Source organism: Buteo buteo, chromosome 12, assembly GCF_964188355.1.
Source record: "Buteo buteo chromosome 12, bButBut1.hap1.1, whole genome shotgun sequence".
Classification (NCBI taxonomy): Eukaryota; Metazoa; Chordata; class Aves; order Accipitriformes; family Accipitridae; genus Buteo; species Buteo buteo.
In genome coordinates, this window is record NC_134182.1 from 18,578,044 (window position 1) to 18,604,214 (window position 26,171).

The 26,171-nt window shown below is 49.6% G+C and overlaps 1 protein-coding gene across 1 annotated transcript; it reads right to left on the reverse strand.

Moving 5' to 3' along the window:
* Nucleotides 1-1,563: 1,563 nt before the first annotated feature.
* Nucleotides 1,564-20,090, reverse strand: FOSL2 (FOS like 2, AP-1 transcription factor subunit). The gene is made up of 4 exons (XM_075042883.1): nucleotides 19,342-20,090; nucleotides 13,139-13,393; nucleotides 9,362-9,469; nucleotides 1,564-7,272 (listed from the first exon to the last, which is right to left on the reverse strand). The coding sequence occupies exons 1-4, from the start codon at nucleotides 19,438-19,440 to the stop codon at nucleotides 6,763-6,765; spliced, it is 972 nt and encodes a 323-aa protein (XP_074898984.1). The 5' UTR covers nucleotides 19,441-20,090; the 3' UTR covers nucleotides 1,564-6,762.
* Nucleotides 20,091-26,171: the final 6,081 nt, after the last annotated feature.

Consider the following 26,171-nt stretch of genomic DNA (forward strand, 5'->3'; position numbering starts at 1 on the left):
GTCAATGTGGTAGAATTTGGCCTCCCACAGCTAGAAGACTGGTGGAAAACAGTTTGCTCTGCTGTGTAATTTCATCCTTCAAAACCAAATTATAGTAACTGCTATGGGCATTTCAGTGTCTGCAAGCTAATGATGATAAAAGGCAGTTGCAACCAGCCAGTGCTGGGAAGAAATCAGGTGGGAGGCCTAGCCTTGCAACCAACATTTGCAGAAAAGCAACATTAAGCCTTTTCGAAGGGTTCTGTCAGCAAACAGGAGCTTAGGGAGCACTTCAGATTGGCAGGAGGCAAGCAAGAATGTATCCTCCTGTTAGCCTTTTTTGGAGAGGGGGCAGAGGGGGGATACACTGCCAAAGAACCCAGTTTGACAAAAATAGAGGCTGGATGCCTCTGTGCACCAGCGTCATGGGAAAGCCCTTCATGAGGCAGGAAATTCTGGAGGCACTCCCCTTAGAGAAAGCTTGTGTGCAGTAGGAGATCAAATGGGGACTCCCCCATGCCTGAGGCCCTTGGAGGTAGATATTAAGAGATGATGCTTTTGGGTCCTTCAGCATATTTGGTTATAATTGCCATGCCTCCCAGAATAACTACTTTTTCTTTTAGCCCCACCAGGACAAGTACATTTAGAAAAAGCCTCCCAAAGGCTCTCCCTCACCCCTTGTGTCATCCTTGACCCCATGGGGCACCCTAAGGCTGGCTCCAGCTCTACAGCCAAGACCCTCCTATGGTGACCTCGTGTCAGCTTTTCTGCAATACGGATTCCTGACCGCTGAGCTCACTTCACACAGGCATGTGCATGTATTCCCCGTTCTGGTAACTGATACCTTCAGCATTCCCCATGACTTCACAAATATTTTCCTACATCAGCCACGTAACTTACTCCAACATCTCTGATCTCCTTCACCATGGCACTGTGAGAACACAGGGGTTAAAAAAAGGGGGGCGGGGGGAGAAATGAGTGAGGGACAGGGACCAGCAGGAAGCCAGAGCAGACATTACTTTTAAAGAAACCCATGAGTAAGGAGCAGCTTGGCCTGGTGCCAGCTTGGCTAGCCATGACTCACCTAACATCTCCTCCCTCCCACCATTCCTTTTTTAATTTGAATATGACATCCTCCACTACTAACCTGTTGTACCTGGGTTCCTTTCACCCCAGAGACTGCAGCTTTTCCCAGGTGAGCAAGAGAATCCCATCTTAACCTCCTCCTTACTACCAGTGAACCAACCATGCTCTCCACTCCATGTTTTCAGAGCAGAAGCTTTGAGTCCTTCTGGCTGAGAATGTGGATTAAAAAAAAAAAAAGAAAAGTCACCTCAGCATGTATTTTCCAGCTTCATCCCTTTCTTTTTGAAGCCAAGATGAAAGGATTAATGCATTATTTGCCTTTTAGCCCAGGTGGTCTGCTCTGCTAGCCTCTGCCCCATTTACCATTGTTGCAGCTAACAGCTGTCTGGATTGCAGCTGCTCTAATGAAAGAAGCCCTGAAATGTGCTACAACCAGGCACCTGGCAATGGTGTACCCATTTGTTCATATTGAAGGAACATGTGAGCTTTTAATTGTTCATGGCAAAGGGAGCTTTTTAATGACTTCAGTTAACAGAGAGAAGAACTCCAGTTAGCTCTTGCTATACAAAAGTGTCCACAATGTCATTAAAACAAGATTTACAAGTGTCATAACTCTCAGCAGCGTAGTCAACAATACAGCCAATCATTACAACTGAGCACCAAAGGAGAAGGGGGGGAACATCACACCACCGAGGAATGGGAGGAAAAGAAAGGGGGTGAGGGAGTGAGGGGGAAGGTCCAGAGGAAAAAAGAGAAGTCATTTTTTCTTTTCAGTCTAAATTGATTTTATTCTACAAAATGCTATTCAGTTAAAATTGTAAAAGCAAAACCATTTTAATATGTTCTTTCTTTCATAGCAGCAAGCTTTCTCTAACAAGCTTTTTGTTTTAGTGCAAATACTGTAGGCCTGTAATTCAGTAAAATAACAAGAACAGAAAAGAGACAACACCAGAGAGAATGCCTCAGAGCTGAGATTCTCCAGGACTGCAAGAACGATATCAAGATCACAATGACCAAGGAAGGGTCCCAATTCAGCAGTCACCTTTAAGAACCTCCTTGACAGAAACTACTTCACTGAAGACAAAAAAAAGAAAAACCATGATCTAAACTTTCGAGGAAAAAAGATAATGGTGCCCCCAAACCTTCAATAATCCTCATGGTCACCTATTAATCACTGAGGCTTGATTCCACCTCTGACACCTGCTTTGCAGCAGCAAAATGCTACTGATGTTTCCAATTTGCTCCCAGGAGAGTGGAATCAGAATCAGGCCCTTTCTGTATCTGAGAATCTTAAAGTAGACTTTAGTGACACTAGTAACTTATCGCTCTAATAAAGATGCACTATCCCTTATCGATGTTACTTTGAACTACACAGTATATCAAGATATATACAACAGTTTATCCTCTCACTGAGCAAAAACAATTGGATACCTATTTTCTACACATTTTAATATGGTTTTAATATCAAGTAACCACAAACAAGAAAGTGGAATAACCCTTTAATCATACAGGATAGGAGGGGAACAATTAAGTAAAACAGGATGGGATTTTATTATTATCTTGTATTCTGAGATTTGTCCTCAACTCCACCTACTGTTCACAGAGGAATGATAATGCATCTTTAGAAACATATCTCTTTTTACATTTTATACAGACAACAACAAACCCCAGAATCTTTTATTTAAAGAATCGAAAAAAATTATTAGCCTAAAAAAAGATTGGAAAATTTTTAATGCTTTCTTTATTATATCCAAGTCTTGAACAGAAAAAAAGATGTAAACATGATAAATAAATAAGAAATAAAATGTAGATTGTTCCCCCCACCTCTTAAAATGTTTGACTTGGCCTTCCTAATGAAAATGAACTTCTAAGTGTCATAATAATAAGATTTCTTACATTTCAGAAGTCTGTTTTAGAATGAAAAAAAAACCAACAACAACAAAAAGAAAAAAAAGAAAGAAGCAACAACCAAACACCAGGAATGTGAGTTGGGAGGATGTTAAATTAATGGCAGGCAGATCTGCTGGAACAGGCACAAGACGGCTGCCTGCCAATAAATAAGAAGATACCAGGGAGGAGAGGGATGTCTTAGGTTTGTTTTCATTTTGTTTTTTCTTTTCATTTAGGATGAAGGCCAGGTGGATCCTGCATACAGTAAGCAGCAAAATTAAAGGTTCAGATGAACTAAATAGGTCATTTAAATAATAATTATAAAAACACAACAGAGAGCTACTGTCCCCAGCATGTTGGTCCCAAATCCCATCACACCATAAGCAGTTTGAGACTTACCCAGTCTCCACACCTATGAGAAAGGAATGGATGAAGGCAATGCCACAACTGGGAAGGAGGAATGAGGGCAAAACTGGAATGGCAAACATCACCTGTAAGCTGAATGTTTCCTTCAATGCAGCTGCTACTGCTCCTCCCAGCTTGCCATTGATTAATTTAAGATGTTATTAGAGGCTTTGTTGGGCCAGTCCCTAGGGGGTTGACCCAATACCAGCTGAAATTCCCTGGGCTTTTTTCTATTGACAAAACTCGTGGTCAGACACTAGTTACAATAGCTCCCACATCACCATTACCTGCAGAACACACAGTAACTACATTTAGGAATCAGCAGGAAAGGTAGTCATGGAAAATACCATTTTGGGGATGGGGAAGATAATCAATTCCCAAAAAGCACACCAGTAAACCTGAAAAGAAGAATGCAGGGCCAGACTGAAACAGCAGCAGAGCTCAAGTTGTACCTGGCTGCCAGAAACTAAACAAAAGTAAGGCTGATCCACAAAATAGAGAAGGCAGGAGACCAGCGATCCCAACACAGACGTCCTCTGAGAGATTTGAGGGACAAAACAGGCAGGCACAAGGTATTCAGGGCTTTTTCCATATAGTAGAATATAATCCTCTTTTCTGGGTAGTTTCACATGGCTCCCATCAGTATCACAGGACAGAAAAGAGGATCCTTCTGTCTCTGAGAAGGTCAATGACAAGGCAGCAGGCAGTGGGCAAGGGCCAGCTGCAGCTCCTTTTGGTAACAATTCAGTAAGCAAAAGTAGTTTTCTGTTGTTCCACTAGCAGTTAGGCTTAGTGGGGTTTAAGGAGGCACCTGACTTCCTGAAACCCCTAGCAGGAATGCTCCTGATCTCCCAGGAGACATGGATCCTGGTCAGCTGCCCTCAAAAGTAGCTGCATTGCTTTAGGTTTCACCATTTGCCAAAGTTGCATTTTTGCTCAAAAATGGGTGGAAATGACACGCAGAGACATTTTATTGAACAGTTTTAGATCCTCAATCCAGACTGCCCCAAACAAGCATCTGGCAAAATGGAGACACTTAGAGAAGCAGCGGTATACCTGAAGTGATATAATCTACATAAAATCCTACGAAAACAGGATCCTCTGTGCTAACTACAGGAAGCTTAAGGTCTACTTTATTAAAAAGAAAGTTTTGATGTTCATGTAAGGACAAGAGAACTCCTTTATCAATTTTACTTATTGTGTAAGCTCAATTTGAAACCCCTAGCACTGGTATAAAGATGGAAGTGTTAAAGCAATAACGTAAAAGCCTGAATCACAATCAGCTTTACGATGCAAAAAAGATCACTTGTATCTTTCTATTTCTGGCAGGTTTGGTAAATACCTGGGTTTAACAATAATAGTAATAATAAAAAGCAAAGCCTACCTTTAGAGCTAAAGTAGTGTCCCTTTGAAATGACTCAAGGAATGGGCAGTGGCCAGGGTTTGAGGGAAGTCAGCCCTGCTGAGTAAAGGTCCAGTTCCACAAGACTGAACCCTATTCATTCCCAGTGGAGTTGGAGGGGACTGCAGCAGTTTAGCATCTCACAGGAGTGGCCCTATAATCATATATAGCATTTCTCCAGGTCCAGCCTGACCAAGAAATACCCTGGTTTCAGTTGATTAAAAAAAAAAATGTATATAAAAAAGCATAAGAAAATCTCACAACAAAATAAATAGCTGCCACTGCAGCTTCAACAGTCAGGACCAAAAAGTTGTCCCCTAAGTGGCTTAGCTGGCAAGCTGGGCAATCCTAGTGCGCACACGGTCATGGTTTGTCAGTGCCTTGACATCAACAGCAATTGAGCTTGGCTCCAGGTGGGAATAGGTTACACACATTACTGTTTTCAGTAGTGAACATCAGCACTAGAGAGCTCGTGCCCTCTGTAAGCACTTAATAGTAGCAGCCAAGCCCACAGGTTGGAGAAGACAAGGACCCAGGGCTTAGGGAAACAGTCCTCTGATTTGTTTTTTGTCTTCAGGCCAATCAACCTCAAAAAACCTAGATCAATTACAATGCAAAAAAAAACAGAGGCCAAAGACCGAGGTGCAAATAATGGTAATCGTTTTCCTCTGCTGTCAATTTGTCATTGATAACCAGAGGTTATCAGAAGCTCTGTTCTAGTTCAAACAGGTCATCACTTCAACCATGCCATTCTTGCCTGGTCAGAAGAACCCTGTGGCCTGTCCTGTGCTGGAGGCTGGATCATTGCCTTCCCCCCAGCCTCCGAAATTTGGAATCTCTGAGCAAACAACACCTGCTAGTATCAGCCGGTGGATGTGCACTGCTTTGTTTCCCAATAATGAAAAAGTCAGCAAGGGTACAGCCAGCTAGTTTCACCTCCTTACCCACTGCCAGTCTCCATCCTAGATTTACAGGCACGTGGTACCACCTCTTTTTCGGTAACATGTTCCGCAAATATGGCCAAGGGGAGGGGAGGATTAACTAACAGGAAGAGATCAGCCTCTGAGTCAGGAGCCCCAATGGGGAGGAAGACGTAACACTCCCTACACAGCGGGCAATCCAGGAAAAGTAAACAAGCAGCAGATTTGATATGCACCAAACTGGGGTAAAACCCTGCCAAAGACACTGGTAAGTGCCAGCCCAGCAGCTTTTCTGATGCCACTTTGGCCCTGAGATGCTAACTTGTTTTTTGAGGACCCCAAGGGGATAAATGTATCTACATTTTAAAAAAGAAAGGCTTCTGCATGAGCCTCCTGCTGCCTCTGTTCGCTGTCTCTGTGCCCCAGGTCAGAGTTAAGAGTTCTGCCTATGCTGCCAAGTCCTTGGGCTCCTCTTGGTCCCCCCTCTCCTGGACCTCACAGCCATCCCCCTCCTGCCTGGGCCACCCTACATGTTTCCCACAGTCTGTCCCAAGAGGAAATATCCTAACAAGCCTTTACAGTTCAGAGCAACTGGATGAAATGTCATGGGATCGACAACATTGGAAATGATAAGCACAGAAAGAGAGATAGGGAAAAGAGAAGTTGTAAGATCAACTAACCAGAATGATCTAAGCACAGAGCACAACTGATCAGATCAATTCACAAAGGAAAGGGACAACTAGCAACTGTCTGCAGCTCGCCTTCATTCCTGGCCAGGAGTGCTCCCCAAGTCCACTACAGCCATGAAGAGGTTTCCATAGGCAGTCTCTACAGAGGGGACATCACCCTCTCCGAACAGTCCTGGTGCACCAGTCCCACTCTTGCCTTTTCATGCCTCCAGGGAGCTGGCGTTGGTCCTCACTCTCCTTCCTGGAGCTGCAGCACTTCCCCATCCTTGTTCTTGCTGCCCTTGTGCTTGAACGATCCTGTGCCTGTCTCTAATCCCATGGAGGGGGGTCCCCCCATGGTGCTGGGGGCGGGGGGTGTGACACACTGGCAAAATGGAGGGCTGCAGGGGGATTACAATGCCAGCAAGGTGGGAGAGTTCAAGGAATCCGATGACTGGTCACCGCTGCTGCTGCTCCTCCGGTGAGCTTTGGAGCAGGACTCGGATGGTGAGAGAGGAGACTCCTGATCCAACACGTTGGGGTAGGTGAACACCAAGTTGGAGGAGCCAGGAGTGATGGCTGGTGTTGAGGTCACCACGATGGGAGTGTTGAGTGCCTCCTCCCCATAAAAACCTCCAGCAATGCTGATGGGCTTAATGACAGACCTCTGGGCTTTGTCAAGGACCAAAGAGGAAGATGGAATCTCTTCCTCCACAGGCTCCTGCTTCACCACCACCGCTCCGCTTGCTCCAGTCCGAACGCTCTGGAGGCTGCTGGATGGTGGGCTCCGACGTTCCTCAGGGCTGATTTTGCATACAGGGCTGTGAGCCACCAGCATAAACTCCAGCTTCTCCTTCTCCTTCTGGAGCTCAGCGATCTCCTTTTGCAGCACTGACTTCTCCTCCTCCAGCACTTCAGTTTCCTGCAGACAAAAGGGGAGTGACTAAATTATCAGAGGCTCTGGAACCGCTTCTCACCTGGAACATGGCCATCAAGTCGAGTTCCCATCTGGCATGGGCAGATACACCCCAGACTCTTCATGAGCCAAGCAGGCACCAGGTCATCACCAGCCAAGCATCTTGTGTTTCATGTGTCTACCAGTAAGCTATTCCCAAACTTCACCAACCTGAGGATTATGAATAGTCTTCTCATGAACTCACCTTAGTTTTGTCACGGCCAGCTTCTACCACTCTGTCTTGGCCTGTGACTGCACTCCTCTCCCTTGCTGTCTGCCTGACAGACACCTTAGCAGAGAGGACTCTGATCTCCTCCCATTGTTTTTTGTGTTTTTCACTTAGACAGAGGTAGTGTACAGCAATCTCTAAACTGTTTCCATTTTCTTTCTCTAGTGCATATTCCAGATTAGGTCTTACACTTGCCTGACTCTTGCACAAAGGACTAACACTTTCATCTCCACTGGATCATCCCTTGATGCACCCTAGTATTAATACATTTACATTTCCCATGGGCACATCACACTGATGGCTCATAGTCAATCTGTGAGCAATTAGTACCTGCCTGTATGAGGAGCTCACCATTTCACAAAGATCTCGCCCTCAGTCCTTCAAGATATGACCTCTCACTTTGCACTCCTCTCACTTCTATTACTTTAGTCATGACAATCCTTAAATTCTTCCTATAGGATGTCCTGCCTCCCCTACACTGAGAATATCTCCTGAATTTGAGTCAGCAGCACATTTCACTGGTGCACTTTCACTGCTACTGCTGTGCTTGTTAATAAGATCATCGAATAAAACCAGGCCCAGGCTGGTTCTTGAGCAGGAGTGCTGGAGCCTTCCCTCCAGCCTCTTTCAACACAACCCATCCTTACTTCCTCTTTAGCTCATCTCTTACCCACTGTCCTGGTTTCAGCTGGGATAGAGTTAATTTTCTTTCTAGTAGCTGGTATAGTGTTATGTTTTGGATTTAGTATGAGAATAATGTTGATGACACACTGATGTTTTCAGTTGTTGCTAAGTAGTGTTTAGACTAAGTCAAGGATTTTTCAGCTTCCCATGTCCAGCCAGCAAGAAGGCTGGAGGGGCACAAGAAGTTGGGAGGGGACACAGCCAGGACAGCTGACCCAAACTGGCCAAAGGGGTATTCCATACCATGTGATGCCATGCCCACTAAAGTGGGGGGAGCTGGCTGGGGTGGGGGAATCACTACTGGGGAACTAACTGGACATCAGTCAGTGAGTAGTGAGCAATTGCATTGTGTATCACTTGTTTTGTATATTCCAATTCTTTTATTATTATTATTATTATCTTATTATTGTTATTATTATCATTATTACTTTCTTCCTTTCTGTTCTATTAAACCATTCCTATCTCAACCAACGAGTTTTACTTTTTTTTTTTTCTGATTCTCTCCCCCATTCCACCAGGTTGGGGGGGAAGTGATTGAGTAGCTGTGTGGTGCTTAGTTTCTGGTTGAGGTTAAACCATGACACCCACCCCATGGTTCTTGTGCTCATCCCTACCTTCTCCAGCTTAACTAGTTTTTTCCCCTGTGGCAACAGACCACACATCTCTGCAATGCTTCCTTTGTGCAGGAAAACAGTTACCCCCACCCAAGAAAGGTTAGCCTAAAGGACATAGCTCTGATGGTACACATAACATCTGCCTCGTTTTCTACTGCTTTCAGATGATCCTACTGTCTTTGGTGCTTTTGTCCTTAAAGCTTGCCTTTGAGGCACAGAGCATCTTTATTTCCACTTATGGAGGGAGACCAGAGGTAGGGAGACTAATGCTAGTTGGGAGGCTAGAAGGGAAGAGAGGTCCTAGGACATTTTGGGCAGTCAGCAAAGGGAATTTAGGCTCCTGAGCTCCAGGCCTGAGCCCTCACCACCGTTATTGTAGGAGCAACGCCACTCAGTGGCCTTGGAAGGGGAAGGCAGCATGTGTTTTGTAGCATCTTCCTTGAACATGCTAGTGGAGGGAGAGCAATGCCCTTTGAGCTGGTCCAAAGGGAGGGCGACAAGGAAGGAGAAATCTATGCAGAGCACATACCGCCTGGAGTTTTTCTGTTAGCTCTCGACGCCTGTTACGACACTTAGCAGCTGCCAGCTTGTTCCTCTCTCTCCGGATCCTTCGCTTCTCTTCTTCCTCGGGTGACAGCTGTGGGCAAGTGCCAAGAAAACCCACAATCAGATCTGAGCAAGGCATTCCTTGAAGTTTGTGAGGATTTAACCGCAACGCAAAGGAAAAAGGCCTGATCCAGCAGGATGCTGAGCACTCCCCCTCTTCACTGATGTCAGCAGAAGATGAAAGCACACAGTATCTCTTCCTGCACTGGGTCTTAGCAGAAGGGTGAGGAGAAGATGGAGCGGGGAGCAGGAGGAAGATTGTGTAAGAGGACAGTGAATCTGCACCAAGGCCAAACAGATAAAAGATGCTCTGATTGTTTCACAACTTGGGTGGTACATTAAGCAAAACCAGAGCACGATGTTGTAAGTGCCTCTTTCTTGAAAGGAAATATCTGCTGCTTCCCACACAAAGATAGTTTTTAGCTTGAAGGTCGGGGATGGGGTGGAGGGGGAGACAGGGAAACCAGTAGAGCTCCCATAAAGTCCCTGAAGCAACAGTGATTTATACCACCCAAAAATCTGACCTCAGATTTTCAAGCACTCAGTGAGATAACGCACTGTGTTTCTTGCATCAGCAGGCAAGGCTCCAGTGATATCAAGGGCTTCCTGAGGCCAGCTGACATCCTCACTGATGTAAATCAGGAACAATTCCATAGAAACCCATGGAGCGACACTTGCAAAACCAGAGGAAGTAAGCAGGAGCCCACAAAATCTGGTCAAGTCAGGCCTAGCTTTTGGGTTTTGGGAAGAGGTTTTACATATCCCAGCAGCGGCAGATAGGCTTGCACCACTGCCAAGGCCGGGCAGCTGGTACAGCAGCGCATGAAGAGGGCCAGTGCGGTCCGGCTCACTGCTGCAGCACACAGCATGCAAAAGCTGGTGACAAGAGATCACCGTGGGGATTCACAGCACACGCTTGGCCATGCATCTTCCTCCACTGCAGACCAACCTCGTGCCTGCACTCTGGCCTCACTGGGCCAGTGTGTGCTGCTGGGGCTTTGGCCTGGTGACTGCAACCAAAAGTGAAATGAGCACCCTGCAAAACAGGTGTCAGATGTCATGTAGTGCCAGCAAAGAATGGAAAGAAAAACCTTTTCATAAAAGCTTTCAGTTTTAGTATCTTCATGGGCTGTCAAAATCACAAATGAGACATTCACCCTTTTACTATCTTTTCTTTTTAGTGTTACTCTAACCTCATTCTGTTTGTTTTGGTTCGCTTTATTTCCTTAATTTTGATCTTTGCAGTTTCGAGGAGTTTGCTTCAGCCTCTGGGCATTCCCCTCGCTCGGTTCTGCTTTTTTTGGGGGGCGGGGGGGCATCCAGTCCCTGCCTGCAATTTCACCCGCATGCAGTGTGAGCCCCCAGATGCACACTGAGCAACACAAGCACTTCTAGGACTTCAGGACACAGGTTTTGGGCCTGAAAGCTTTTCCATCAGCAGATCAGAACACTCCATCTTGGGGTAGGGGATACCTCCACCCTGCTGGGCAGCAACCGGCAGGGCTTTGGCGTATTCACCCCAGTAAGGAGCCCCCACAGGCACCACTCTCCCCGCTACAGGTCTGCTTGCTCACTTTCCAGTCCATATGTGTACAGGGTAAAAATGTATTTGCACACAAGTATCTGCAGTATGGCAAAGCGTAATGCACACAGATTCTGTGCTGACTTGGGGCCTCTGCGTACAGTTTTCCAGAGCCCTCTCATGCTTTAGAAGCACAGACCTCACTGAAATATGCTAGGACCAAAACTTCTCCTCCCAGGGCCTTCAGTCATTTTTAAATAATCTGTCTCGGAGGCTATGCTTTGCAAAAACCTTATAGATGGGGCTGAAGCCCTTAATCTGGACGTGCTTAACATTATACCAGGTCTTAAAAGGAGTATTCTGTCAGCGGTTGCTGGATTTGTTTGAAAGCGGTTGGATTTGGCACTTTTCGTGCCCCTGCTGTATGCATTATCTGTACCTTGTCCAAGCCCAATACATGCATTCGCTGGCAGAAATGTTCATCAAAACAGGCCCTTTTCGTAAAGCGTTACACAATGTTTTCCAAAAAGGCACTCCGATGTGGTGTTCAAAGCACCAACAGCAGAAACCTGAGCCAAAAAGCCACAGTAAAGCACCCAGGAACTGCCTTAGCACGTGTCTAATCAAAAGGACTTGGCTTTGAATGACCCACAATGAACGGCTTGCAAACAAGCCACAGGCCAGGAATTGCTTGGCAGGCATCCTTCAGCAAATAACTCTGAACAACAAATAAAGCGGAGAATATGGCGATCTCTTCACGGCCAATTTGTGAACACAGAGGCAGCATTTGTCAAACAAATTAGTTGTTGCTAATTATTCCCCCAGTTCTCATGAGAGCTTCCCTGGCTTTGGACACCAGCCCTGCATGCAGGGAACTGGGAGGTAGCTCCGGCTGGTGGAATGGGCTGGCACATACCTGAACCACCATGGCTGCCCCATCCCTCCTCCCAAAACCAGGTCCCCAGTGCACCCATACCAGCTCCTTGCACAGAGGTGTGGCTCACTCTGGACAAGAGATTTTAACCCCTTCCCTGCCTCTTAGGTCTAAAGCAGACAGCAACTCCACATAAAATAATCAGACTGTGAATCAAAACAGATGACGTGGAAGTAAAAGTGGAGCTGGTGAGTCTTATTAGAAACAGACTTCATGCAATAGCGTGTGCTTGTGTACTGAGGGTGCGCAGTGCATCTCATTACACTGCTTTGCAGTGACCCCCACAACTGCTGCTTGGGAACATCTCAGGCAGTTCTAGATTATTCAGATTTTTTTTTTTTTTTTTTTTTTTTTTTAAAAGTCAGCCTAGCACTGTGGATAGCTATTCACCAGACAGCCCTGGAGAAGGCTGTATCTTACTAAGAAGAGACTGACAGGGCTGAAAGGATTTCCAGAAGATGAGATGCCTGCATCTAGTCTACTGCCCTGCCCCAGCACAGGATCCAGGGGTCTGGCTCAATAATCCCATCAGGAGGCTGAGCACAGGGCAACAGTGGTACAAGCCACCCCATCCCAGCTATGAAAATGCCACTGGGTTGGGAGCAGAAAAATCTTTGCTTACGAGATCCCCACCTCACCGCTGTAAAGAGATCAAGCAATTGCATGTTTGTAGTGGGAAGGTGGATTTAGACACCATACATCCAGAAGGCTCTTGCTACTAGAATCAAGGTGCTCTAGGGAAGCTGCTCCTCCCTGCACGATGCTGGCTGGTACTGGTGGTATCACCCAAAAGCAAGACTGGAGCAGCACTCGCTACCACAGAGCAGATATAAAACACCAGCTGATGTGATTTGGGTGTCAGATTGGAAAGGACCTACGTGAAAGCTCCTCTGCTTGCTCAGAGGTTCCCTTCTGCCTGGAGCAGCAGAGACACTCAAACTGAAACCCAGGGCTCAACTTCAAGTTTCACTTGCTTTTGAAACCAAGCCGCAACGTGGCCCAGTAATGTGAAGTGTCTGATGGAGACTGGATAAGTCTTGCCATACGATGAGGAAGCAGCAATAAAAATCACCTGCCAGCCTACACCCTATGTCACCCTGAGAAATCCCAGCACCTGTACAGCACAGGGGATAGACCTCAATGCTCCCCCATGGGGCCAGGAGATCCCGAGAGAGGGCAGCGGGGGGAAATCTCTGTATGCCTGCTTTCGAGGCACCCCCAGCCACTCTCCCCACCATGGTTACCTGCTCGTCTCTTCGTCTCCGGCCCACTGTGGTTCCAATGGTTTTGATCACACCAGGTCGCTGAAGGGCCGTGTGTCCGGCCACTGACGACAGTGGGGGCAGGGGGTGGCTGTAGGGGTGTGAACGAGAGTAAGGGCTTGACATGGAGGTGATGACAGTGGGCTGGACCATCCACTGCAGGTCTTGGCTAGTTGTGATGGCGTTGATTGTAGGGATGAAAGCACTGCCTGATCCTGGCATATCTACTCGAAATTTCTAGGAGAAAAGGCAAGGGAGAAAAGGGAGAGAGAGAAGAGGAGAAAACATAAATGAAAGCAGAACATAAGTGGTTACTCGGAAATCAGCTAGGCCCTCAGCAGCAGCACCAGTGAGGATCAAAGCAGCACCCAAAGCAAAGGCATGGGCTGCCAGTGCCTCTGAAGCACCCCAGGCTGCCCCTGTCCGCCGCAGCCCCCCGAGGAAGGCGCTGGACTCAGGGGCTTCCCCTCCAGAGCAGCCCTGCCCTCTCCCAGCCCCCTTTCTCATCCCCCCCACCCCCCGTGCCTCTTCAGCATCCCCTACACGAGCATCCCCTCCCATCGCCACCACCTCCCACCTGTGCCCACCGCTCCTTCCGGCGTGGAGTGAAAGGGGAATTAAGGAGTTTCTAGAAAAACACTTCTCTGCCAGTCCAAAGAAAAGGAAGAGAAACTTAAGTTCTGAAATGCCACTACCAAGCAGAGCAAAGCCTCCTTCTACCAAAGGATTCCCCTGAAATTTGGACTCGGTCTGCATAGGGTTTGGTACAGCAAAGAACAGCAGCTTGCTTCTCGTTCAGTGGTTCTGCGCTCACTGCACACACAGGGTGAGAAACCCGGCCACAGGATGGTTACGTGAGAGGATATGTATTTTAATAGCAGCCTATAAAATAGGTCTTAGGATTCAGATCGGACAAGTTCCCTGCAGCTCTCTGCACTGTCTAGACAAAACAAGGCAGCAGTAAAACCAAGGCAGCAGGTAATGATCTCCTCCAAAATACATGTACACCTTGTTTCAGACAGAGGTAAATCCATTTGGATAATATGCTGGCACTAAACTGCAAGGAAAACAATCACTTGTCCCCGGAGGGGGAAGCAGGGGAGAAAGAATGCTTTTGTCTATGCTGAGCTCCTTCAGGAGGCTTTCGATGGTTAGACTTGGTTTTACAGACAGACATGCCTTGCTCCAGCAATCACTGTGCAAGGGACAGGGCTTGTAGGACCAGCAGCAATCACTACCACTGATTTGTAAGCCTTGAAATGATCCCATGAAAAATGCTTATTCTTGGGTCAACAAACTAGCTTCCCAGAGAAGCAAGAGCCCTTGCATCAGCCTGACCTCAGCTCAGGTAAGCGTCCCAGATAAGGGACAGCACTTCAATACAGATTTCCTTTTCTGGGTGTGTCTAGTCAAGCACCTTAGGTGCTTTGTTAAACCAAGGCTACTGCAAATAGTATTTCACATTATGATAGTTACAGCATTTCAGACCAGTATTAGCCATAAGAAGTCCAGCTGCCAATGCCTGGAGACCAGGAGATCCAGTTTGAACACCAACAAATGCTGACTTACAGCTTTGGACAGCTCAAAAATCTAGCAAGAAAGGACAAGAGAAGGAAGGAGTGAATCAAATTAAGCAGGTGGAGGAATTACACAGACAGGATGACACTGGCACCAAGACTTTGGCAAAAGCCTTGCCAGAACCTCAGAGATGCACCTGGAGCTCGAGTCCAACACAGCCTCAGCACACGCCACATTTCAGAGTGTATGCCATCTCTGTGACATCTCCCAAGTAACTACAGAGGCCCAGAGCTGCAAACTGTCAACACTACAGAGGAATTTACGGGCGCAAATCCCCTTCTTTGCTCTGCCTGCTGTAGGCTGTGACCACATGGCACAGGAGAGGATGCCTTGGTGCCTCCATGACTGTAGCAAAAAGGGACCTTAACCCCGCAGAAGGGAGGAAGTGCAAGACTAGTTGAACCACAAGTGCTCAAGTCAAGGGATGCAAGTTCTGCTTCCAGCTCCATAAGTGGCTTCTACCGTGACCTTTACCAACGTGTGCCACCACCCCTCCTGTACCCAAAAAGCAGAGAAGAAAGAGTCCTGTCTTCTTTGCAGGGACACTAGAAAGCTATGGCTGCAAAACTTTGAGATCTTTTGATGACGCTTTGCTATGCAAAGTGCCACCTTACTGCAGCCTCCACCTTCAGACACCCAACAAACTGCTAAAAATTCCCGTCTGAGGTCAGGAGAGTCAGATCCACCACTAAATCAGCCACATAAGATACAACTGTCTGACACAAAGATCAGGCTCCCTGTTATTGATAAAGAGACTACTCCACTTGCAATCACTCCTGCATTCAACCTAGGACCCCCGTCTAACACTAGTGGAGATCTCCTGGACAGTGAAGGGGAGCTGCTCAGTTCAGCCACATCCCTCGGCAGCTCCACGGTGCTTGCTTGCAGACCCAGGGAAGAGACCAGTCAGACTGCAGTCCCTGTCTGTGCTGTGCTCCATCTGTCACCAGCTTCCTTTCTAATCCCTCAAAATATCATAAAAAAAAATCTCCAAAACCTGTATTCTGTGTTTTCCAAAGGCAGTATTTTTCCTAGATAACTAATTAAGGGATGTGCTGCTGTGACAGGCTGCATCTTCAGATACAGGGTGCTCAGGCTACCACTGGGTTTTACAAGCATTGCTTCCTGACTGGTCAGGCTTTCCCCACATATCTCGCTTTCCCTGCTAGGACACTGCACTGGATCAGCTTTGCTGTGCCAAAACACTGCTGGCCCCCCACGCTCTGCCAGGTGGCCATAGCTCTGACCCCTGGGACGCTGCTGGTTTCAGTGGCAGGCCCTGAATTCTCTGCCACCTCCCTTGCACAGCCCCTTTGAGCACAAGGCTCCTCACCTTGGAGCTCCAGATCTTTCCCCAAACTGCAGCCCCAGCTTTGGTCTCCTCGTTCCTCCTCACCTCAGAGAGCTTCAATCCCTCTCCCAGCACCGCCCGCCCTCACCCACCTCCCCATTTCTCCTCCTTCCAGACCTGCTCCTGCCATTTCTTCGCCCAGGACACCCACAGCTCTCCTCTCCTGACCTGGGAGAGGCTCCTGGAGGCAACTGTCTGCCAGCTCTCAGTTGTCCTTATCTACAAGGAATTCACAGTGCTACAGAAAAGATGTGGTAACAGCCAGACTGCAGGGCTACACATGCAGCACGCGCTCAACCACGAAGCCAGTGCTCTCCTCCTGACCCAAGCAACACACAGATGAAGGTATCATTAAAAAACCCCAACAACTAAACAGCAAACAGAAAGAGTCCTGTTATTAAGAGTGCCAAGAACTGAGGTCAGTCTCTGCTCTGCCTTAAAAATATGGAGTTGGATGGGAGCCTCCCCTGATCTATAGCTGAGGGAGACTCCAGCAAGTCCTACCATGGGCAGGGACAAGCTACGTTAGCAGGTCACAACTTAGGAGCAAGGGCAGCAGGGGAACATTTTAGGCTTTGGCTCCGTGGTTCCCTTCTCCATCTTAACAAGGAGTTTCTATACCACATCCCATTGCGACTCTGCTCCCCTCCGGACCTTCGCTTACATCTGTAACTGCAAGCACTGAGCAGCACCAGAAACTGGTCTAGAAACAGGTACAATGGCCATGGAAAAAAAACCCCAAACCCAACAACAAAACCACCAAAAAAACACCCAGAGGACCTTTAACAACTACTCAGTTAGCAAATATAGGGTGTACAGGATATATCCTGTAAAAAATACAAGGCCCCTGATGGCTCTCCCATGTCAAACATCTCCTTGAAGGAAAACTGGACGCAGTGCTGGTATATCTGAGGGGGAAGTCAAACAGTCTGAAAGAGTACACAAACTCTTCCCATTAAAGTCTATGTTTACCACATGGCAAGTCAGTGATTAGGAAAATAGCATGACACGCAACTTAAAAGAAAAATGTTCCAGTGCTGTGTTGTATGGGAAAAAGAATTAAAAAGCATCAAAGTTTTGGCTCAGAGACAGTTTCCACTTAAGCATGTGACTGATGCATCTTTTCTTTCTTTGGGGAAAAAAGAGACTAAAGAAAAAATTCCTACTATGTGTATTTTCTGTAACGATAAAACTCTGCAGACTCTGCAGAGCAGAATCAGCAGAACAGCCTGACTGCTAGGGTAAAGGCAACACTTACATTTCATCCTAATCTACAACATCTGTAAGGATCAAGGGAAAGACGACGCATGAGGCCTTGAGAAATCTCCCGGATTCTTAAAGAAAACATTTACGTTCTTGCTAAGCCGGCATCCTGCTTAAAGCCCCGTTTCAGATAGTAACCCTAGAAACTAGGCTCTGGCCCCCATATCAAACACCACGCACACCAGCTGCCTGGGGAAGACGTGCAGGCCCAGAAAATAAAAAGGGGAAAACCCAGCTATCGGTCAGACCTCGATAGCTCAAGTATTAAGCTGCACTGGAGTTTCACAACCTCCTGCAGTAAGTGCTTGAATACAGCACAGCTGCTGAATCAGAGGAGGAAAGGCAGAGCGAAGGATTTGCAGCTTGCCGGGCGTTTCCAGCCTCTCAGCCCCCCTTCCGGCTCCCCCACCTCGTCCTGTCATTTACTGTAAAACAGGGAATAAGCTAGAGTCGAGCTACAATCCCTGGAAATCTCGGTCCGCAGCCCGCAGAGGGCACCAGTGAGATGCGTTTGGAGCAGGCGGGGAGAGGCGGCGAGTCATTTCTGGTAAAACTTCTTTAATGTGAGGAATGTCACAGGCTGGTACGGTTGGCAAAGTTTGAGACTGGACTTTTTTTTTTTTTTTTTAATGATCCTATGACTTCTTGATGCGAAGACAGCAATGTGCTTACGCTGCCAGTTCGCTCATACAAGCCACACAAGAAATATTAATATTGTGAGAAGGGGGGGGGAACCCAACTTTGAAAAAGCAAAAAAAAGAGTGAGGCTGGGCAAGCTGATGTAAACAAGTTATGAAATAACCCAGGTTTGTATAACTGGCCCGATTGTGTAATGCCTTCCCCAGAAGCGGTGGATTTAGTCGATGTAGGTATATAAGCCATTCCGACAGGTTTTCTTAAGAAAATATAAAGGAAAAAAACTCAAACCACCCGACTAGACTTTTAGGTCCGTGAAGTCACGTCGCTTCCACAGGAAATATCTCCCATTCTTCAAGGGCCGCCCAGCAGCGGGAGCTTGCGGGGGGGACCCAGGCCGGCGGGCGCGGGGAGCGTTTCGGCTGCTCCCCTCGAAACTCCCCCCCCCGCCCCGGGAAAAAGCCATCACCAACCGGAGAGCGGCCGGCGGCTGCCGGTAAAGAGAAGGAGCAGCCGGGCAGAGCGGAGCTGCACGCCGCCGACCTTTTGGTCTCACCGGTGGGAAAGGCAAAAATAGCGTCACCGCCGCGGAGCCGAAGTTGGGGGTGGGGGGGGAGAAGCGGGGAGACCACTTTAGACGCTTGAAAAAGCTAGAGCCCACTTCGGCCACCCCCTGCACGTTTTACGGCGGCTGCGGTAGCGCCTGGAAAGTAACTCGAGCGGCACCTCCCGAAGTCCCAGGGAAGGCTCCCGGGCTGCTGCGAGCGAGCCCAGGACAGTGCCCGGGAAGGGGCGGTGAACGGAGGGACAGAGAAGCTCCGAGGAGAACAAAAGCAGGAAGGAGGAAGAGTCAGATACGGCCGTGTGTTCGCGTTACCGGCCTCAGAGAGGAGTTGCCCGGAGGAGCCCTTTGATTGCCGAGCTGGCCCCGGCCCGCCCCCTCTACCGACAAGCGCGGGCCCCGCTCTACCTGCGGCCGGGGCGGCGGAGGCAGCCCGCCGGGCGCTTCCTTACCGCACCTCCCCGCTCGGGGCAGGCGGCTGCCTCCCACGACACCCCCGGCCCCGGGTGGGCACCCACGGCCCCGACCGGAGGGGAACTCCGCTGACCGTATCGCCCGGAAGGGTCGCGGCACTCGCTCCGGGGCGGGTGGGCAGGGAGGGAAAGAAAGCGGCCGCGACCCGCCGGGAGCGGCGGGACGGGACGGCACGGCGGCCGCAGGCAGCCCGCTCCCCGGCACTGCCTGCGCCCCCGCGGACGGCGCCTCTCCCCGGGCGTGGCGGTGAACTCCCGCGCCAGGAGGACTGGCAGCAGCCCCCGGAGGGAGCGGGGGGAGAGGGGCAGCGCCCGGCCCTACCTGCTGGGCTGCGCCGCTGGAGTAGGTCTCGGGATGTCCCGGGGAGCCGCTGCTGCCTCTGGAGGAGGTGTCGAAGTTCCCGGGGTAGTCCTGGTACATGGTCCGAGGCCGGGCCGGGGGAGCCGCGTCCCCGCCTTCCCGCACCGACACCCGCCGCTCCCTCGCCGTCTCCCCGCCCCCTTCTCCCTTCCGACCTCTTCGGCTCTTCCCTTTGCCCTCCCAATGCTCGCCGCGGAAGGCGAAAAAAAAAAAAAGAAAAAAAAAAAAGGCTTTGGAGGGGGAAAAGGGGAAAAAAGGTTAAAAAAAAAAAAGAGAGAAAAAAGAAAAATAACAAAATAACAATAATGAAAGGGGCTCAGGCGGCGGCAGCGAAGCGCCGATGGGATGGGACGGGACGGGAGGGCTCGGCGGCACGGCGGGAGCAGAGTCCTGCGCGCGGGCAGGAGCAGGCAGCGCGCGCGCGCGCACGCCGATGTCCTCTCTCCGCGCTGCCCGGCGAGACTCGCCCCGCCGGCGGAGCGGTCCCGGCCCCGGGGGCTGCAGGCGGAGCGGTTCTCCTCCGCCCCCCGCCCCCCCCCCCCCCTCTTCTTCTTTTACGCCACCACCACCACCACCGCAGCCGCCGCCACCACCACCACCACCACCACCGGCCGCCCCTTTTCCCGGCGCGGGGGTGACTCAACCGGGTCTTACGCCCCGCGGCTCCCCGGTACCGCCAGCGGGAGCTCCGCGCACCCGCCGTGACTCAGAGCAATGGCATCGCCCCGGCCCCACTCGCTTATTATCCGCCCGCCCGCCGCACCATGTGCACTCGCACACGTCAAACCCGCGGCGCACCGACCCCACCTTGCCAGAGCGGAGCCTCCCACCTGCCGCCGCCGCGGGAGGGGGGGGGCGGGACGAGAGCGGGGGATCGCGCCCGCCCCCCTCCCCGCCGCTCCGCCCCCCCCCCACCCCGACCCGCGCTCCGCCGGTCCGGGCGGGGGGGGGGGGGGGCGGAGCGGCGGAGGCCGTGCGGCGCCGTCTTCCCGTCAGGTCCCGCCTCCCCCCGCCCCACTTGGTCCCGTCCGTTGTCGCACTTTGCCAAAAATGGTCATTTGCGTGGCACGACGCGAGCGCGGGTTTCCTTGCCGCGGATGACGCGCTGCGAGAGGGATTCCCTGGCTCCGCCGCCGGAATTTAAAGGGGCAGGCACACCGTTGAGACGGCGCGGGAGGGTGGTTTTGGGGGTACAGGACGTAAATGTCGTCCTCCGGCTTTCGCGGTGGTTCGGCGGGGATTTGATACAAGGGGTGTACCCAGCCCTCCTCCCTGCGGGGAGGGTGGATGGCACCAGCAGTGCGCCAGTGCTCGGTCCGTTTCTTCACAGCATCAATAAACCAAGTGTTAGACTCGGCTAGTTTTTATAGCAGTGTTAATCTATTTTTACTTTTATTGATCTTATCTATTTACTTATTTTTTATCGTTATTTTATTTTTTCTTTTCAACTTTTTACTTTTATTTTTAAAAATTTTGTTATTATTTATTTCACTTTCACTCTCATTTTTATATTTATTCTTTTTTTTTCCTTAGTTTAATTTTTTAATTTTATCTTTATACTTATTTTTTCCGTGGGCTCCTCCACCCTCCTGGGAGCTGGCTGGAGAGCCACTCCAGTCCTCCAAGCCAGAGTATGTCACGGGAAGGGCAGGTAAGAGCCCTAGGCTTCCCTGCAGTAGAAACTCATGGGGCCAGGACTGTCACAGCCCACCTCAGGCGGCTGTGACATTGCCGGGTCACTGACTGGCACAGGCTGGAAGGTGGCAGAAGCAGATAGAGCAGAGCCCTCTGCACGGAGAATGTGCACTCTTGGGTGACCTGCAGCAAATACAGCAGTGATGCTAGTTTACAGATTGTTAAAACATTGCTCTTAGACCCAAAATGTTTCATTTTCACCCTCCCTGGAGGATTCACCCAGCCCTGAGTGTGTCCTCTTTGCTGGAAGGGAAGGAGAAGTCATCTAAGTTCAAGCTATAAAATCCCATTTAAGCTGTCTCATGGGCAAAGTATTTTCCCACAGGAGCTCATCTGAGAGTAATGGGCTTTCCTCCACTCGCACTGGCCTCCTTGGGAAGGGGGAGGCAGCACCCATCTCAATCCCAGAGCCTTCAAGGAACACTGAAAAGAAGCAGCCCATTGGTGATAAGCCTTCAGTACCTGATATTTTTTAGCACCGAGACAGGCATTTGGGACTAAAACTCCTGTGGATGCTGTTCAGTTTTCAGCACCTTCATTTTCCAGGCAATTGAAATTCTCCATCCGAATTAGCCACAGCATCTGACTTTGGGGGAGGTGGGGACAGGGCTGTAAAAATAAACCCGTGCTTCCACCTTGCATTGCATTAGGAGCAAGGGGCTGGGGAGGAGGGGGGAGGCACTTTAGCAGGCGAGGTTGTGACGTGGTTTTCCCCTTGGATTGCACATCAGGCAGGTCATCTGCATGTGCTTCTTTCTGCTGGAAAGAGAATTAGTTCAAGATGTGAGAGGAATCGGGCTTCAGTTGTTAAGAGATGAAGAGAGATGGGGAAAAACACATGTTGTAATAAAGAAGCTTAACAAAAGGGGTTGGGTTTTGGCTGGTCACCTTCCCTGAGTCTGCCTCCAGCTCTGCTCAGGTGGAGGCTGCTCCTGGCCCCGGGGTGAACCACTGTTGTCATCTGGGGTCACCAGCTCTGGCTTTGGCCATGTTTTAAATCAGGACGGTGAACTTGTAGAAACCACACTACTGTGCAGCAAGGAATACAAAAGTATCTGGTCCAGGGAGGGAGAGACAGCCAGAAACAGGGGGGTGGAGGATGTGGTGCTGGAGCATTAGTGTTGAAGCATTTTGTGAGAGGAGAACTGTTTCTATAATTTTTCTTCAGCAGATCATTAAACCTAAACTACCTGCTCTCCTCATGTTTCTGCTAAAGTACAAACATTTCGAGTGTTATTTTCAAACATTATTCCAGAGTGATTTTGGCACATCTACCCCGACCTGATGAATTTGCATGAGACCTAGTCTGGAAACAGCTTGTTTGAAATGACATTCAAGTGCTGTTTTAATATTTGGCTGCAGTTAATGTGGATGCAATTAGTTGACACTTGTAAATCCTCAAGTTAAAAGCCCTGTAAGAAGTGTAGGAAGCTGAAAGCACACCTGAGGCCAAACCCTCAGCTCCTGTCAGGTGATGAACCTCCCTTCCACGGCTGGAACAGCACCACCGTGCCTTCCACGAGCGCCTGACCCACAGGCCCCAGATGCAACGCTGGGGATATATACCCTGTGTATGTACGTTGACTTTGCTAAAGGTTCTTCTGGCCTGAGAGTGCAAGTCCCCATTGGCTGAGATGGGCTCACACATACAGAAGTGAACAGTATGTCCCATGGGAAAAAATAATCAGCCCCATGGAGCCCCCTCATTCCCCTATCAGGCCTTTGTAATACTTGTGTTTTGGTTTTTTTTTAATCAAAGTAACTCAGACTAGCCTGGCTCACGGTGCCCCAGACACATGCATTTTTAATCCACATCCAGACCAAGCTTCATTGTGCAATAGGCTCCCTGCTTCCAAAAAAACAAGAGATAACACGTATGTCTGCCTAGTCTATTCTTGCCTGAACCATAGACAAATTAAGACCAGCCCAGGTTCCAGGGCAGGAGAGGATCATTGTAAGGCAAATGAGACTTTGGCTGCTTATGCTTCTTGATTTCGGCAGCAATTAGGAGACTGAAACCCAGATCTGGGAATGCTTTTCACCATGTTTTTACAGGAGCAGAGGATAAGGACACTCAGCAGCAGCTTAGACTTGGCCCTTGGGAAGCACTTAGCAGAGCCTGCAGTTATGACCTCCTTCTCCAGCCTCCCTGGCAGTGCCAGGCTGCACCACCACTCCGTGCCACCTGCCTAAGGGCAAAAATCATTGATTTTTGATCAAAAAACAATTGCATCCACGATCCTCTTTCTCCTCGCTCTTCTTTTTTACAACCCTTTAAACATTTCCTGTGAAGAAGCCTGCAGTAATCACTTTGCCTTAAGTGTGCACATGCGCCAGTGATGGAGAGCCGAGACGTGCTGTGGCTGTCCCTGCTGTGGGACAGAGCAGCCCCCGGGCTGGGGGACGGCTCCGGAGCTGGTGAGACTGCAGCTGCTCTGCACAGGCTGGGTGCAGGCAGCTGTGGGAAAGCTCAGGAAAGAGCATGCACCTCTTCTCCTCACGCAATTCCTCCTCTCGTGTTTCAAAACTCTCTCCCACCTACCCCCAAATTGGTGCTATCTTGGTCACTGTTCATTATAAAGGACTTTTATTATAGAAGCAACTCTGTTGCTTCCCGAGACCTTTTCCTCAAGCTCTCTGAAGAAGCAGTGTACTTGTTTCCAGGGCTCTCCAGCCCTTCCTGACAACGCTACTTTCATCTGTGCACAAAGTCTGCTTTTATATTGTCTAAGTGCTAAGAGCAAGTGTTTTGATGTTAACTTCTGGGAACGAGCTCTTAAGCTCCCACCTCACACTTAATTACAGTAATTTATTAAGTACTCCGGTGTATACAAGGGAGAATGGAGTTTTTCTCCTTCAAAGGGCTTCTGGACGCAGTTCGGCAAACACCTTTCACCAAGCAGAGTGCTTTTCCTACTCATGTACTGTTGGACCATGGAGCCCTCTCTCCTGCCGATAACCCCATTGTTTTCAGAAGGACACATGGCAGCCATAGGGCCTCCCTCCAGCAGTGCAGCATATCTTTAGGGCAGGGAGTCACTCCCCTCAATTGATCTCAGGTGGCTGCAGTGAGACTGTCCCTGTGTTCAAACACACAGCTGGCTCAGCCCTGCGTGAGTGTAGGGTCCAGTTCAGGGTAATGACACTAATCCTGCCACTCCTACTGCTGCCACTGGGTGATGAGGCAACATCATTTAACTCTTTCTAAATCCTGGTGCCAGTAAAAGCCCAGGATAAAGTCAGGTGCTGTGATGCTCTTCCCTCTTTGAACCAGGGTTGGGTGATGCTGAGGGCTTGGGATGCAGGTGGGGCAGCAGCAGGGCAGTCCCGCAGCAGCATGGGCACCGAATGCCTCTGGCACTGCTCAGTCAGGCTTGTGGCACAGCTGTGGTGCAGTGCCATAGCCAGCGGTCCTGCTGGTTCCACGCAGGGTCAGCTCTGCAGGGATCCCAGATGCCAACAAAGCCAAATGCTACTTCAAAGCAGAAACAGCTTCAGCCCTCTTAAAATGCTCCAGAGCAAAGATCCTCCCAATGCACTGAGCAGCAGGTGCAAGAAGAGGACTGGGACCAAGGGCTTATTAAGAGTGACCATGACGCACAGTTTATGACATTTTGCTGGTGTAGGGAAGCAGAAAACAGCTTCAGGAGATACCAGTCTAGGGACGAGCAAGCTCCCTCCTAGCCCCAGAGTACATGGGATGTGAGAGATGGGAAGAGACATCCCACGAGTCGAGCTCTAGACACCTCTTGGCATGAGATGAACAGTCTTATCTTGATACCTGTGTTTGTTTGCCTAGTTCCAAACCTACCTCAGCAATATGAGAGCCTGCCTTGCCCCACTCCTGCCTCTTGCAGAGGCACCATCTCTGGTCCCAGCAGCCAAAGGGCCCATCGAGGCTCATCCTTGCCACAGCCCAGGGGCTTCCCTGTGAGATCCTGGGCAACGCTGCCAGGGTGGTCCCAGCAGACGCTGCAGCAGGAGGTGTTTTAGCGGATGGGAGCCCTGCCCTGTGGAGCTTGGACTCAGCTCTTTCCCCATTGCTCAGTACAGTAAGGGTCTTGAATATTTTCTTGCTGTATTTTGTGAGTGGGGCCTCAAGAAACACATTTTCTTGTGCCAGAGCAGTGGAAAGGACTAAAAACCTACCTCAGGAGCAGTAAACCCCACCCCTGCCAGCACCCCCATTGCTCAGCTGAACAGATGTTGGGGACAGCATCTTTCCTGAAGTTCCCATGCTGAGGTGCAGTCAGGATCAGGCCCACAGCTACGCTGCTGAGGGGCACCGAGGTCTGTGCCATTTCAGCTTGGTCTGGCAGGAGGGGGACTGGCCTGTATCCTTGTACCGCAGAGTTTTGGATGTTATTCTCTGAAGCCGGCCAAGTGGATCACCCAGCTGGGCTTATCAGACAGTTCATTGTTCCTGCCTGAGTGATTCTGCCCCTCCAAAGTACTCCCTGGCAGCACAGCATCGAGGAGGAGGAGGAGGAGGAGGAGGAGGAGGAGGAGGAGGGAGGGGTGCAGCACACACAGATAGTCCTCCTGAAAGTGGGATGCAGATAAACACACCCAAGTTAATGGCTGATCTCAGATCTAGTTGAGGCAGTTTGACCTTTCTGCTGGTAAGTCTCCCTTCAGCTGACATGAAAGAGTTTGACACAAGCACTCAGGGGAATGTGTGGCCAATAAATGAGACTTACTTTCTCCAGCAAGTAATATTGATTAGTGCAGCGCCTGCACACACAGCTCGAGGCAGTGGTGGGATTTCAGAACAGCTCACTCAGAAGAGATGGCTGAGACGCAAAGGTAAAATAATTTGTTGACTGAACCTGTAAAGTGTGCTTTCTGTCTCCTACCTTAGCGACCTGTGCACTGCTGAAAGCCTTGGAGGGAGGGAGAGGCTTTGCAGGCTGGGCAGAGGCACTGGGAGCTGGCTGCTGTCCCTGCGTGGCCTGGCTCATCTCCATCCCAGTGGGTGTCCTTGCAATTGAGCACCTCTTTCCATCTTCCTGGGCCACTGTCTTTTGGCAGCCCTGGCGAAGAAACATCCATTAGGACCACTGATGCTTTCTGAGAATTTGGGCATTTAGGGCTGA